Source organism: Gracilinanus agilis, chromosome 2 (genome assembly GCF_016433145.1).
Source record: "Gracilinanus agilis isolate LMUSP501 chromosome 2, AgileGrace, whole genome shotgun sequence".
Classification (NCBI taxonomy): Eukaryota; Metazoa; Chordata; class Mammalia; order Didelphimorphia; family Didelphidae; genus Gracilinanus; species Gracilinanus agilis.
Genome location: NC_058131.1, coordinates 570366714 through 570383501, shown reverse-complemented (window position 1 = coordinate 570383501; position 16788 = coordinate 570366714). Strand labels below are relative to the sequence as shown.

The window sequence follows — 16788 nt, the reverse complement described above, 5'->3', positions numbered from 1 at the left end:
TTAGTTATGGTGTCTATATACTGATGATCAAACAAGAACTATTAAAATCTTAATTATAAAAAAAATTTGAAATTCACTATTTTTTTCTTGTTTTGTTTTGAGTGAGTTCCAGTGATATTTTTCCCTTTCCTCACCAGAAACTTGATGCTTCCACACTTTAAAAAAACTTTTTTTAAAAATGAAAACCCTTACCTTCCATCTTAGAATCAGTACTATGTATTGGTTTGAAGGCAGAAGGTAAGGTCTAGGCAAAAGGGCTAAGTAACTTGCTCAAGATCACAGCTTTATTTGAACTTGGGACCTTCCATCACTAGGTCTGGTTCTCAATCCACTGAACCATCTATCTGCCCCCTGCTTCCATACTTGTTAAGCCAACTTTACAGAATCCCAGTCAGATGACAGATTTTGCACAAAATAGTTTATTTGGTAAAATGGCTGATTAAGATAGAGAATGAATGCCAGGGCAGGATGGTACAAAGGAAAGAACTTTGGATTTGAAGTTGAAAAACCTGAGCATGTGTATAAGGTTGAATAATTATTTAGCTTCTGACATTTAGTTTCTTCTACCTTTAAGAAGAAAGAAATAATATTTACAATGTCTGTTTCATAGTGTTATGATGAGAGTTCTTAAATCTAAAGCACTGTAAAAAAGTGAGTTATTATTGTCATTACAAGTTAATGATCATTTAATCTTAAGTAATTTCATAAATTAACCCTCCTTAGAATAGAAGCTCCTTGAAAGCAGCAATTATTTCATTTTTGTCTCTTAGTCCCCAGTGTCTAGCACATGCCTTATATGTAAAAGGCACCTAATAAATATTGGTCAAATTGAATGGAATTCTTGATTTTTCCCCTTCAAGTTTTGAAGATGACCAGCTTACTTATGACCTCCAATCTACTATATTTAGGGGTAACCTATGGAATAAGGAAGCCATTTGACAGAGATTGGGCATCTAAGATAAGGAAGAAAAAGTAGAAAGTTTCATTTTTCATAGTACTCAATTCTGACAACAGGGATAGAATTTCAACATTCATTCAAATTTGGGCATGGGGCAACTATGGTTCTAAGCACTGTCACATAATCTAGGCTGTTTCATTTCATTTACCAATCCAAGTCACCTGAGATAAGCCTTAAATACACACACACACACACACACACACACATGCATGCACGCACACATGCATGTGCCTATGGATGCACCTGAGTTGTTCTAAATGGAAAAAAATTTATATTATTTTAGTCTCTAATATTTGATGTTTTCCTCTACCTCCAGGTTCAAGAAGATCTTTATCAGCTAAAGAGAGAGATAGCACACATTCCAGAGGATGGAAAAGATCTTGTTGACATTCAGGCTCTTGAAACAGCAATCGAAAGAACCAAGATGGGGATAAGAGTATGTAAATGTATATTTTGGACATGAATTTAAAAATCAGAAAGATAGTCTCTAAAAAGAAAGTTAAATTGAATTTTATGCAATTCCAGGGCCTGATATGGTACCCAAGTATACTGATCTAACTGCTATCTTCCTTAATTACTCATAAGTCATCCTTATGATATTTTATCATAAAAGATAAGATCATACACCAGCAATAATTTCTATAAAAGTATTTTAAGCTTGATCAAAGAAAAGTTTAGAAAATAATTGACATATTATTAAAAATGAAAATATATATGTATGTTATACATGTACATACAAACATATGTAAGTTATGCTCTGGACTAGAGATCTGTGATTTCACTGGTAAAGGAAATTCAGAGAGAAAACTTCCTTTACCTATGCAGATATGTTCTAATCTGCATTTTCTGGAGCCTGGAGAGGGGAAGGAACTCACTTTACAAGGCAGCACTCAAATCCAGACCTTCCTAAATCTCAGGACGGCTTTTTCTCTACCACACCACAGATGTCTTGAGGATAATACAAGAAAATATTTATATGAAAAAATAAAAAGGAAAAAGTAGAACCCAAAGCAGTCTGTACATAGTTATTACAGATAGGCAAAAATGTTAATGTAGGCACCTCTGTGCACACCAATAAAGACTGGGGAAGATATCTCCTTTCTTTTTTTTGCATACAAAAGGGATTATTTTAAATAATCAAATTAAAATTTTGTGAAAAAAAGAACTATAATTGCTATTTATTAACACTAATAATGCTTTGAAATTTAATAGTCTAACTGCCCTACTTAGTAGATACATTATAAAATTCAAACAATTATGAAACTTTAGTAGAGATGCTAAAAAAGAAATTGAAGTAGAAATTGTTGTCATCTTGTCTTTGGGTGTTTTTTTCTAGTTTACTACAAATTGATGAAAACCATAAAAGCAATCATTCTAGAACAGTGATTCTATTATTTGTTGTAGCTGATAATCAGGGCTCCATTCCTGAGCCCCTAGTCAAGGTGTTCTTAATTTTTTGTTTTTGGTGGCATTGATCATATTGTCAGCCTACTGAAGTCTATGGACTCTTCAGAATAATGTTTTTAAAGATATGAAATAGCCTAGAGACGGGAGGTCCTGCGTTCAAATCAGGCCTCAGACACTTCCCAGCTGTGTGACCCTGGGCAAGTCACTTGACCCCCATTGCCCATCCTCACCACTCTTCCACCTAGGAGCCAATACACAGAAGTTAAGGGCTTAAAAAATAAAATAAAAAAGAAAACCAATGTCGAAAATTGTTTACATGTAAGTGAGAAAAAAATATTACAGGAGGCAAAAAATGCATTAAAAAAGATATGAAATAAAATATGTAGCATTACAAAGAAAACCAATTTTTTTCAGTTAACCAAAATTATACATTTTAATGTACAAAGAGCCTCTTGCCTCAACTATACCCTTAGGAAGAAACTAAGCCCCTACCATCCTTTGCAGTAATTTATACAAGTCTGTAATTACACCTATTCAAAAAGCAAAGTAGTGCAAGTTTCACCATAAAAAAAGAGTAGGTCAAAATGGAAATTTTCCAATATATAGCTAAACTATTCAGCAATCAATAAATATTTTTTCCATTCCTTTTCAGGCAGCTTGATCTCATTACTTTGACTTGCTTCAGCATAACCACTTTTCCTGCTACCCTACTATTGACTTTGTCTCATGGACACTTTCTTCCCTTCTTTGAATACCAGTGACAATAGAAATAATTAGTCCAATCCCCAGATTTTACAACTAAGGAATCCGAGGCCCAGGGAAGTAAAGTGACTTGTACAAGATCACATAGATAATTGGTAGAGTCAGGACTTGAATCTAGGTATTTTTACTCTAATCCCAGTACATTAAACTTCTTTATTCTATCTAAATTGTATTGCCCAGGGGCATTTGAAGAAAGAATTTCTTTCTCGTGACCACATAGGTCAAAACATACTAACCTTGAGATTCTGGGAGACCTTCCACTGTTCTCCAATATGAATTCTAAGGCCTCCAATAGGAACTCAGGCAACACCCTAATTCATCTGAAGAATATTTTGCCCTTCTCCAACTTAGATATAGAAGAGAACTTTTTAAGGAGAAAGCAAAGTAGTCTCTGACATTAGAGGACCACTGAAACTTGCTCATCCATGAATACTTTAAAAAAACCAACCTTACTTTCTCTCTTAGAATTGATACTAAGTATGAGTTCCAAGGCAGAAGCACAATAAGAGCTAGTCAGTGGGAGTTAAGTGACCTGCCCAGGGTTACACAGCTAGGAAGCCTCTGAGGGCAGACTTGAATCCAGGACCTCCCATCTTCAGGTCTAGTCCTCTATCTACAGAGCCACCTATCTGCCCTATAACACTTCCATATATAATTTCCAAACTGAATCCAGACATACTTCTTTACCACAATCTCAAAACTGCTGGTACAAATTTATGGAATGTCTCTCTGCTTGTTACAACACTGTCTGCTTCATGACTTGTTTTATTAAGTTTCCTTCTCCACCATGTCTTCAGCTTAAACTGCTTATATGAAAAACATCTTCTCCTGATTGAAAAATCTTTATCTGTATGCTCTCTTTTCATACTGCCCCACCTATCACAGCTGGGTCTCCTCAATACATCTCTTGAATACTGATTTAGAAGGTCTTTGCATGGATCTCTGTCACCATCTTGATCTTACCAATCCCTTGGCTACCAACCATTATAAACTGTTGGCTCTCAGACCTCTAAGGGAATGAGGCCAATGAGCACCAATAATTAAAAGCAATCAATGGAACCAAAGAATACCCCTCCACCCCATCCCTACAAAAGAAGTTGCAACTTGTGATCAGGAAAAGTAAACCACAGGTTTTTATTGGGAGCCAACCTAAAAAACATATGAATGCTAAGTCCAAAGGGCAAGGTGATATCAAAACCAGGGAGTCAGCAAAGGGCCTGCCAGAGGCAAAGCATTAAAAAAATGGATCAGAGAAGTAACTAGGTGGCTCAGTGGATAGAGAGCTAGGCCTTTAGAGAGGGGTCTTGGGTTCAAATCTGGCCTCAGACTCTTCCTAGCTGTATAACCCTGGGCAAGTCACTTAACAATTGCCTGGCCTTCATTGCTCTTCTGCCTTAGTATTGATTCTAAGACAGAAGGTAAGAGTTTTTTTAAAAAATTGAGCAGCGATTGTAAGAGAATGGGTGATCTCATTTAATATCTCTGCTGGAGGCAGTATTCTAAGCAAGTTATTTATGGCCTCTTCTCTTTCCTTGGTGTCAGTATTGCTGTGGGTCAATACATCTAATGTCCTTGGTCCTATTTCCTCTATGGTAACGTCATTGAGAACACTATATCTCCTTGGGAGTCAAGGCTTGATAGGTAGCATTGCTGAAATGTCTCTACTAAAGCCATGAAGATGACATTGTGAATAACTAACTGGAATACCAGGCATTGGAAGCAGCCTTGTCACCTCTGTGAGTGTAATATCTCCTAGATTTTCTTGATCTTTTAGATCTCTTTGACTGTCTACAATTACTGAGGATATGTTCCAAACACTGGATAGTTCAGGGTTGAGTTAATCCTAACACAGCAGAGACTGGGGAAGCCAGGAAGGATTTTGTAGATATGAAAAAATGTCCATCAGAAAGTTAAGCATGTTGTAGCAAAGTAGAGTAATCCTAGCCCTATGAGACCATAGGATTCACTCAAGTTACCAGTTTTTAGGAAGGACTATCCATGGGATGTTATGGAAGAATTTTTAGACTGATATTCAATATCTAAAGATTCCCAGGGAGTATGAGAGCAATCAGATTCTTGTTTGTATATCACTTTGGCTGCCCATAATATGTACTCCAAATTGACAAAGAAAGGATTCATCTAAGTAATCACTGAGTGGATTGTGGTGCTGAGAGTAAATAAAATAAAAACTCAGAGATATAATCTATAATTTATATCAAGGGACCTTTTTAGATGAATGAAATTATTAAAAATTGAATTGTGCAATGGCAAGTAGGGCTGATAAAACTATGAAAAAATGAATCTTTATCTGGAATGCCATGAATAGTATATCCCCAAAATAAAATTGGGATCCTAGTTGGAGATGAATTACCAGGAAAAAACAAGGAACCAGAATATGGCAGACAGGAAATAGGTGAGTTGTTGGCTTTTGCAGCAGAGATTGATGAACCAATAGCCCTCAGTCATAAAGGTCTTGAAAGAAATTCTCAGAGGTTCCTTGGGAGAATGTTGGATGGTCCACCATAGCTTTAGTCATAAGCAAAGGCTAGGCTATTGGAATATTTCTGGATAACTAGGGTAGGTTGATATCTACCAGTACCCAGGATAATTCTTTGCAAAACTTTCCAGAGTTGATCTACTAAGGCAAGATTGTTCCAGACGAGGTGACAAATTAGGATCTGGTAGAGGGTGCTGGCATAGTCTGTTATGGTCTTTTACCCTGTTTAGAGGTAAGTAAAGATTGTCTCTTTTGGTCCCTTACCCTGTAAGAGGTAATGAAACTGAAAACTGGCCATTTTATAGAGAAACAAGGGCACAGGATGCTTGAGTGCTTAGAAAAATCCCATCCTGGCTAATCAAGATTATCAAATTGCAGATGCCTTTCTGAGTTTCCTGTCCCAGGATGTCTTTAGTTGCTTATTGATTGATTGGTGGTAAGAATGAAGGCCTGCTAAATTCTGCTCAGAGTTGCTGAATTTAGATCTTCTGTCAATTGATTAAAAACTTTCCCCTGGGCCACACATAATTGGCTTAGCTGTTGTAAAGAATCCATCAGCGAATTTTGGGAGATGTTTGCAGGCCCTCAGTGGAAGGAGTTTGCTTACTGGCAGATCTGGATTCTAAAATAGCCTGACCATGAATAGTGCAGAGGAAACCAGGCATCATCAGGGGTACCCGTTCCCTTTATTTCTATATTTCACCCCTACTCTAGTCCTGGGCCATCCCAGAACTTACCCAAGGATGCTTGACAGCTCATACAGCTTGACTGAGAATGGAGTCACCAACTCTTTTCATTGTGGAGAGATAAAAGATCACGAAAACCCTGCCTGCCCTACAGTCCATCTAGCATGAGTGTCTGGCCTACTGAGTAGACCCAGGCACTTTTAAGATTTTCTAATTATCGACTTTAGGTAAGAGTTTTTCTAGACATTCTCTTCTCACTGGAATCCATGCAATTCATAAAGAACTGTAGGATCATAAATCTATAGGTATAAGGAACCTCAGATGGCGAGGCCATCTAGACTATTCCCCTCATTTTACAGATGAAGAAGATAAGGCCTAGTAAAGATGAAGAAGTGGGAAGCTCAATACCATTACTATTCCATTTGGTATCTTTTCCTGCTGATACTTAACTTGTTGGGCCAGTTTCATCAGTTTGGATATCTGGGGAATCACATAGAATGGCAATAACTAGAAGACTGTCTTGTGACTGAAGTTGAGCATTATGGTTCTCCCCCTCAGGCTTTGTAATATGCACATTGTGTTCCAGAATTCATATGTGAAATATATATCATATAGTAGAGAGAGAACTAGATTGGAATTTAGTTCCTATCTCAACCTTGTGGACTTGGACAAATCAATTAACCTCTCTGAGCTTTGGATTTCTTAATCTGTAAAATGAGGAGAATTAGGCTAGAAAGGATTTCTAAAATCCTTTTACTTCTATTAATTGTGTAATTAAAAGACACAATGTTCTATCCCTTTGTCCTTGCCCAGAATATTGCAGATCTGAAAATTCTTGGCCTGCTTCTGTCACCTGCAATTCTATGCCAAGCTGGAAAAGGGATTTTTCACTCTTGTAGGAAGTTGAGTTCCTGTGGCATATCATCCCCTCCCAGGCTATTTGGATGTTAACAACATCATCCTTGCCACTCAGATTTCTTTGAGGCCCAGAGATCTCAAGAATTTGGAAGCTTTGCAATCTTACTTTAATGACTGGTGATCTACTTTTTTCTCAAGGACCACATTACCAGCTGGCCTTGAAAGTGGTAGTTCTTCCAGGAGTAATATGAAATCCACCAGATCCAAGAAGTGTTAACCTGTCTGATGCTCCTAGAGAAGCTGAATGAAACCTTGTGATACAGTGAAAAGACCATTGGTTTTCAAGGGAGAAAATCCAAGTTCAAATCCTGCCTCTGCCATTTACTATCCATGTGACTTTGGGCAAGTCATTTAATTTTCCTGGGCCCCACTTTCCTTATCTGTAAAATATGAGGGCTTGGACTAAATGACCTCTAAGATCACTTCCAGCTCTAACGCTATAATCTTAAATTGTCTAGTCCAATCCTTACTTGAAGCATGATTTGTCCAGAAAGCCTTCACTACAAAGGATCCCTCTACCTTTATGCTCGGGCCACTTTGTCCCCACTTGAAATGGACCCAGTCCTATTGCAACCTTGCACATGTTTTATTTAGTAACTCTTCTTTGTGGAATAAGAAAACATGATTTGTGAGAGACTCCTAACCTTAATTCTAACCATATATAAGGTCTGATAATATTACTTATCATGGTGTCCTACCATTTTGACTGAGTATATTTTCCCTCCAGTCTTATCCTCAATCCAAAAGAATTCTTGGTATTGTTCTGTCCCCATTTGCCCTTAATCAGGCATAGGCGAGTAGTGCCTGACTGACCACAGTATAAACAAGTTCCTTCCATAATATGCAGGTCTGTTCAGGTGGGGCAATTATGGGCTTTAAACAACATGGGTTCTTCCCACCTTTACACAACATGGGTTCTTCTCACTGATCCGAAGGGCCAAGAACTTTGATGGGTGAGATGACTTGAACTTTTGGTGTGAAATACAGCCCCACTTGTTTAATAAATATCTTCCTATCCATTCCTTTTCCTGTTTCACCTGTCTTAGTTTAATTTTCTGCATACCAACTCCACTCCTTGTTTCTACTATATACCTCCCAGACTGGGAAATCTTTTCTGTGCCATCCACAGGCCACTGACTCTTACTTATAGATTATCTGTCATTCAATGTAAGCAATGTGAAGAGATGCCACCACAGCTCCATCTACTGGCCACTGGGTCACTCCCTATTTGGAATTTGGCAAAACTTAATTTGTGAAATTCTGGGGTATCACCATTTATCTTGGGAGGCTGTAATAAAATTGTATTAAATGTTTTTGGGAAAATTTGTACATATGTATATATGTGTATATTTATACACACATACATGTGAACATTGAAAATCAGTTATCAAAATATTAAAAAAGAAAACAGGTTCACAAGCCCTAATTTAAGAATCCCCACCTAATAGTGTAATTTTCAGAAAGGGTTCTGATCTTTATGAGAAGTAGTTTCCTCATTTGGGAGTTCTCTATACCACTGAAATCTTAGGTCAATTCTTGGCTTTATATATGCCACACTACATCCATGTGATTTTCATGAAATCATTCAAACAGTATGTTGTAATAACTCCAAAAATGTTGGGAACTATTGTTCTAGATCCTTGCCATGTCACTAAAACGTTCCATCTCAAGAATAGATTATCCTAAGGTATATGGCCAATAAAGCTCATACATTATAGTACAATGAGTTTCCACCAGATTTTCCTAAAATAGAGAAATTAAACAATACCAACATTACTATTATATACTTATTATATTCCCAGTAGTTTAAGTGGTCTGCAGACAATTAATCCATTTTCATAATATAATAATACTATAATTAAGTAAGTGGGAAGCAATCATTACACTGATTTAAAATAGAAAACAAAAAAACAGTAAAGCTTCCTCTGCATTATTCATAGAACTAAGGGCAAATTTGATTTCAGTTTTTACATGACTGCTATGAGTATAATGACTATCCAAACTAAAAATTGGAACATATAATGTAACAAAGGAAATTGTTCCTTTTGAAAAGCCCCATTAAAAATACATTTTCTTTTCTTAAAATCAGGACTGTCCTGGGAAATTTAGGAAGTAGGGACACTGTCCTAGTGAGGCAAGGCCATAGGGACTGAATGAAAGTCATCTTTCAAAGGAGGCCCCTATATATCCATCTGGCAGAGCCAGAATTCCTATTTTTCCATCCTTCTGACCTTTCTCCATACTTTAACTATGCCATTTTATCTGCATGATCACACTGCCTCCTGAGTTTTTGCTAAATGTAAGAAATGTGGGCTATGCTTTTGCCCTGGTAGCCTAATGCATACATTGTACTAAATTGCCTCACAGTGTTAGGGCTCTGGACACAGCTGGAGACATTGGATTGGCCATCAAGGACATCTTACCCAAGGGCCAGATATTTCCTCAGATGCTTGCACAAAGCTTATATTGGAGTCACTCTAAGGAAAGGGCACTTCTTCATGTCTATATTGCCTAGCAAATTCAGAGAACCAGTTAATTCAGTTATTTTCCTATACATCCCATTTCTGAAGTGTAGTGGGAAGATACTATGACCAAGCTTGGCTCTTAGTTGGTTATTACCCTTTTGGGGATAGTTAAAGTAATTTGGCCTTGAGTCGTCTAATATTACCTTAGGCATGTAATAAACATAGTGAAATGCATTACATGTCTTGTCTTCTGGCTTAATTACAAGATCCAGAATGTTAACCTAATGAAAGTAAATGAACCGTGTAGAGCATCTCAAAGTCCACTATAATGACAGAAATTTTGGTTTTTTCATAACAGTTACATGTTGAGAGCTATTTAAGTACTGTAAATCAACACGTGTTAACAGCGCCTATTGAAGAAGAAGAAACAATTCTTAAAAAGACTACTAAACAGTGAGTAAAAGACATTTTGTAGTATAAGTTAATGTAGACTAATCGTGAAAAGGTAACTTTTCTCACTATAGAAGACATTTCTGCCTCAAATCATCTGAGAAGTGGACAAATAATTGTTACTTACTTAAAACTAAATGATTAAATTTAACCTATTGTGTAGAGGCAAAGTTCCCCTAGCTTTGCCCACAGTTGCAGTAAGAGATTTTTAGAAAAAATGTGTACTAATTTTTTATAATAATATCAATAGTGATACATTTGCAGAGCATAATTTGTAATGATTTGGGGGATTGCTCTATTTTGAAGTTTGACTAATATTAACTTTTAGCAAAACTAATCAAAACTGCTTCCTGAGGACAATAATACCAGCTAAGATCTGGGGACAATGGAAAGAGCATTGGCTTTAGAGTAGAAGACTTGTGTTCAAATCCTTTTTCTGATGTTTATTATCTAGGTGAGTTTGGCAAAGTCCTTAGATCTCAATTTCTTCATCCATAAAATTAGGGGATTGGAATAGAAGGCCTTTAATGACCCTTTCAGTCACTGATGCAATAAAATCATGCCATACTTTATAGAACACAATCTTTTCAGGGTTACAAAGTTAAATTCAGAATCAACTAAAAACAAGAAAAAAGTCCTGAAATACTATTTGGGTTTATTTTCCCTTTTCTTTTTTAAACCCATACTTTTTATCTCAGTATCAATTCTAAGATAGAAGAACAGCAATAGGCCATTAGGGATAAGTGGCTTGCCATGGGTTACATAGTTTAGAAATATCTGAGGTTAGATTTTAACCCAGGTCCTCCTGATGCCACACCTGGTGTTCTATCCACTGCACTACTTAGCTGCCCTTGAAATATCCTTGTGTATAAGATTTTCTAACAGGTCATTTGTTAAAAATTGGAAGATAGTTTAGGAAGAAATGGCTTTCTCTTTCTCTCACCTTTAGCCTTCTAGAAAGCAGTATGTTGGTAGGGCCATCTTAGACTGAAGATCTGGCCCTCAATTTCAAAGGCTCAGAAACTCAATTTTATGAGTCCACTCAGAGGTTATCAGGCTCTGGGGAATTAATTTGCATAAACCATTTTGGCAAGCTGACCAATCAACCAGAATACCAATTCATTAACTGACAGTGAGAAATGTAATCACTGAGAGGACCAGTTACTTCAATTGGCTGGTCAGCATAGTCTCTTTCCATTAGGAAAATCTACTTCGAAAACCAGATTAAAAAGCAGAATGTTGGTAGTGAGTAGAATGTGAGAGTAAAGGCAGTTAGGCAATCTTAATGGATGGCTCTATTGTGCTGTGATTTTCTGAACCACTTATCTCTGGTGGAGGAATAGACTTGGCCAGCAAGGCATGTCTCACTGCTTGGTACATACCTTTACTAGGCTGAACAAAAAAGATACTCTGTCTTAAGAAATACTGGAAAATCCTGACAATTGTTGAAGTCTATGCAAACCAGCTGGGGGAAGCTAGGTAGCACAATGGATAGAGTGCTAGGTCTGGAATCAAGAAGAATCATCTTCCTGAATTCAAATCTGGCTGCAGACATTAACTAACTGTGTGACCCTGGAAAAGTTATGATGCCATTGGCCTCAGTTTCCTCTTCCGAAAATGAGCTAGAGAAGGAAATGGCAAACCACTCCAGTCTCTTTGCCAAGAAAACACTAAGGAGAGTCATGAAGAGTCAAGATATGCCCGAAATGACTCAACTACAACAGTATCAACGATGCAAACCAACACCTTGGTATTGCTACGATATTACTTTGAGCATTTAGAGACAATGTGCTGTAGTGGAAAGAACAGAGGATTTGGAGTTTGAAAATCTATGTTTGAATCCTGCTTTGCTTACTATTAGATGGGAAAATGACTTAATAAGTTCAGAAAGATAATAACAATCCAGAGTAGGATTCAAACATGAATCTATATTGTATTGTATTTTCTTTGTTTTGTTAAATATTAACAAATTGATATTTTAATCTGGTTGTTGATGTACTCAGGAGGGAAGCAGGCTGAATGTTTGACCTGGCCCCTCTAGTATGGTGGACAGGGCATGGAACTTGAAGTCATGGCCAATAGGTTCAAATTTTGCCAAACAGAGTTATGTGACCGTAAAAATGGGGGTAATAATTGTAATATTTCCCTCACAGATAGTGTGTATCAAAACAGTTTTGTCTATAAATCACTTTTTAAATCTTAAGGCTCTCTATAAATGCCAGCTGTTGTTATTCTGAGCAGAGCTAGGAAATAGTGGCTTCTGTTTCTGAGATTAATGATGACTCTGGCATGGTCACCTGCATTCAAATAGTAGCTGGAATGGTTCAGGAACTTTAACTGGACTTAGAGGCAGCTCAGGAGCCCAGACTGGCATTTTTGAGAAGAGCTTCCATAGGCCTCTTACCAAGTAGTGGGTAAGACCATAGTGTTCTTAAAGGGTAGGAACTGGGCTCTTTTCTTACTTAACATGGCAGATGGTGGTGGGACATTGGTATCTGTTACAAGTAGTAATGTTATAATGGCCACTAAATGCCATCCAACACCACATTTTTGTTAAAAATACATTTGATTTTCTCTCCATGGGAATAATTTATTGAACTTGGTCACCTGGCTCATGTCAAATACAGAGCAATACCATCCTAGTTTTTGAATAAACTGCTTGGCTGAAGCTACTCTATACGGATGAGGCTTCAACCTTGCAGCACAATAGGTAATGAAATTAAAAAGAAATTTTTCAAATACTGAAAAAAATCCTCCTTGTCTAAGGAGGGCATTCAGTTGCCCTTGAGTAATTTTTTCTTCATCTTCTCTGATTTGGAGGATATATTCTCTGTTGGTCAGGGACTGGGCTTGATGTCTGGTACGGGCTTCCTGGATTAAGGAGTACCTTGAAGATTTTTTAGGTTTAGGTCTTATAGTCCTAGAGAGCAGAAGGGATGCAGTTCTGACTACTACTGCTGAGTAGAGACTTTAGAGCTGAGACAGTAGAGATCATCTAGTTTTAAAATCTCTCATTTTGCTGAGGAAGAAATTGGAGTCCAAAGAGGTTAAGTGATTTGCCTAAAATCACTTAAGTGGGAGTGCCAGGATTTGAAACTAGCTCCTCTGAGATTTGCTGTCCCATAATCCTGTCTTTCCAAGCCAACTGATAACTCCCTGAGTGCAGGGAGTTTGCCTTAATGATGTATCCTCAAGTTAACTTGGAGTACATGTTGAAAGAACCAGATACTGCTTTTGATATAATTTAATTCAGCAAGCAACTTTTAAAAGACTTTTTACTGATACACTTTGTCTTAATATTACTAACATTTCTGGTTACTCTGAGAGCTCTCTTAAAACAAAGTAAAACAATTAAGCAAAACTAACAATAAAGTGCCCTTATATGAATGTGTATATAGTGTTTCATACTTTTAGCTCCCCAAACTCTTTTTTTAAACAAAGTGTCTTTAAAATAATTTACTTAAATCTATTTTCTATCCTTCCCATTCCCCATCCCACGGGGGTAGAAATTACTTGTAACAAATATTCATTTAATTAAACCGAAGTCACTTATTAGCTCTGTTCAAAAAAATATAACTCATTCTTCACTCTAAATTCTTTCTAGAATCCCACTGATCATAGCTTTCAAAACAATGTGTATCTATTAAACAACCACTATGTTCAAAGGAAGGCGTTAAATGTTTGGAGGAGGAGATAAAAAATTAGATCAGACTCATTCTTTTCTTCATGAAGCAAATGAACACATTAGCCTAGTCTTTTGGGGAACTCTACCAGGGCCATGTTGGCAAAGATGTGGCACATGTGCCCCAGCAGCATGGAGGGGGTGCTCTGTTCCCATCTCCACCTCCCCTGTGTACAATGTTCACATGCCCCACCCCTCTGCCCAGCAGACCAATCCAAGCACTCCCTCTGCTCTCCGGAGTAATGTGGGGGCTCATAGGCAGCTTGAGGGTACAGTTTGGGCACGCAATCTTTAAAAGGTTCGCCAACCCTAGGAAATAGGGATAGAGAAAGGCACTAGATCTATGATTTCACTGGTCCATATAGGGAATTCTCAAGTAAGGAAACTCTCCCAATGTAGGCTGGTGTCTTCTGCATCACTTACCTTCTTAGCAAGATGCCTAGTCAATAGTCAATACACATTTATTAAGCATCTTCTGTGTGCCAGGCACTGTGCTAAGATTGGAGTTACAGAGATAGACAAGAGACAACCCCTGGAAAAAAGAAACTCACAATCTAATGGGGGAAGACAACAGAAAAGAAGAGGCTGGAAAGGGTTTTCGGGAAGCACCTGGTAAAGGGCAGCCAGAGGGAGAAATAATGAAAGCTCTCTGATGTCTACCCTCCACCCTTTTAAATCAGAGGAAGGGAGGGGCCTCAGGGGCAGGAGATATTGACAAGATGTGAGTTTCAGAGCTGATGTCATCTTGCAGACTGATAAGTCTCTCCTTAGAGCAGAATCACAAACTAAGCCATATAGCAGAAGCAGGATTTGAACTCAAATCTTCTTGGCTTTGAGGCTGGTTTTCTGACTTCTGTGTCACACTAGGATAAGACACAAAAGAGAGAGGTGTATTACATACAATATTGTGGAATAAGTGAATTTTTTAAATGCCCAAGCATGCTATGTGAGATATAGGTGGGAAGGGCATTACTAAACAGGAGAGATGAGGGAAGACTACTTTCTACTTTCCTCTTGAGAAGTGATAAGTCTGACTTCCCTGGCTTGGAGGTTGACAAGGTGCTGAGATTGTGCCTGAGTTCAGCAAGGACAGATGATCCAGCCCTTAGCAATCAGGGAGATTCATGTGGGGAAAACTTGTGGCTTAGTACTTCAAGAAACTGTGATAATATGGGTTTGAGAAATTTCTCCACCCCACCCTCTTTGTCTTAAAAGATTTTTTTGAGGTTTTAGAGCCTAAAAACTCATTATTCTTTAGCTTCCCTGAATTTAACTAGGTTTGTTCTATGACAACAAATATATAGTCTATTGCTAGGCCCAAGCTTTCCTTTTTCTTTTATAACTCTTATTTATTTAATTTGTTTTATGTTATCTTCATTTCCCAATATCTCTCTTCTACCTCCTCAACTCAGACAGGTATACCTTATGACAAAAGAATAAAAACAAAGAAAAAATTATATTAAACAAAACTGACCATTAGTCTACTGAGACTGACAATATTTGGTACACGTCCTGTCTCCCACCTCTGCAAAAGAGGGAGATCGATTCTTATACCTCTTATACCTCTCCTTAGGGGTCAAACGCGGTCATTATAATTATTCACTATTCATGCTTAGAATGGGTTTTTTCTTTTGTTCTTTCCATTTATGTTGTCGTAGTCATTATGTATACTGTTTTCATTATTTTGCTTTTTTTTCACTTTATATCACTTGACATGTCCTCTCATTCTGTGTATTCTTCATATTCATCATTTCTTACAGTGCAGTAATATTATATTACATTCATGTGCCACAATTTAGTCAGGGCTCAGCCTTTCTAGCTTGTTAGGAACAGTACTAGTTAAAAAAAAAACAAAAACAAAAAGCTAAGGCCTTAGGGCATAATAAAGCAACATTAGAAAGCTGTCAGCCATTAGAGATTAGGATAGTTCAGCAGGCAGCAGAGTATAGGTTTCAGTGTTTCCAAAATTACCCTTCTGGGGCTCAGGAGATCTCGAAACAGGAGATATAAAGGAATATGGCTAGGTTAGAGTTCTTCAGAAATGTTCTTTTCCCTAGAGATCACCCAAATGTTTCTCACAATCTAGTAATAGATTCCCAATTCCTGATCTGTATCATCTTGGGTAGATCATATCACTTCTCTAGGCTTTACTCATTTTTCTTTTAATTTTTTTAAAATTTTTTTTAAACCCTTAACTTCTGTGTATTGGCTCATAGGTGGAAGAGTGGTAAGGGTGGGCAATGGGGGTCAAGTGACTTGCCCAGGGTCACACAGCTAGGAAGTGTCTGAGGCCGGATTTGAACCTAGGATCTTCCATCTCTAGGCCTGACTCTCAATCCACTGAGCTATCCAGCTGCCCCTAGGCTTTACTGATTTTTAAAATGAGATGTTAGAATATATACAGAAGTATTGTGAGACTCAAATGAGATAAAGCATTTTGCAAAGCCTTAAGGTGCTATATAAATGCCAAATATAATAGCTTAAAGTTAACTGTCCTCCAGTCTGGTGATTATGTAATTTCCTGAACCTTCTTCTGCTCTCCTGATAAACTCAAGCAGTGGTTTTAGAGCAATATAGAAGTGTACTGGTAAATATTTAACAACTGGACTTTCTAGGGAGAAAAAATAAGGATGTAAATCTACTTAGGCACTTTTGAGTTTAATCTGCATTATTAATACTTAAGTTTTGACAATCAACAAATAAGTCAAACTTTGGTTTGTAGCTGATTGCTGATTTCTGAGTTATAAATGCTACCACTGAAAATTTAACAATGGGCTCTCCCTTGTTAGAGCTAACTCTAACACATCCCCGGTGATTCGTTCTCTAAAGACCCTCTCATCTTTAAATCTAGGATCTTCTGACCTCTGTTCATGCTAGGTAGAGTGTATTTGCTTGCACAACATTCCCCTATACTGCAGGGGTCGGCAACCTTTTTAGCCTTGAGAGCCATAAATGCCACATTT

At 37.5% G+C, this 16788-nt stretch overlaps 1 protein-coding gene across 1 annotated transcript in view; it reads left to right on the top strand.

The window, feature by feature from the left end:
• The first annotated feature begins 1280 nt into the window (after positions 1–1280).
• The window catches only part of IQCH (IQ motif containing H), a 278771-nt gene continuing 263263 nt past the window's right edge, over positions 1281–16788 (top strand). The window contains exons 1-2 of the mRNA XM_044660111.1: positions 1281–1394; positions 10052–10146. Of these exons, the coding sequence (XP_044516046.1) occupies positions 1383–1394; positions 10052–10146 (107 nt within the window). The 5' untranslated portion in view covers positions 1281–1382. The remainder of the gene's footprint in view (positions 1395–10051; positions 10147–16788) is intronic.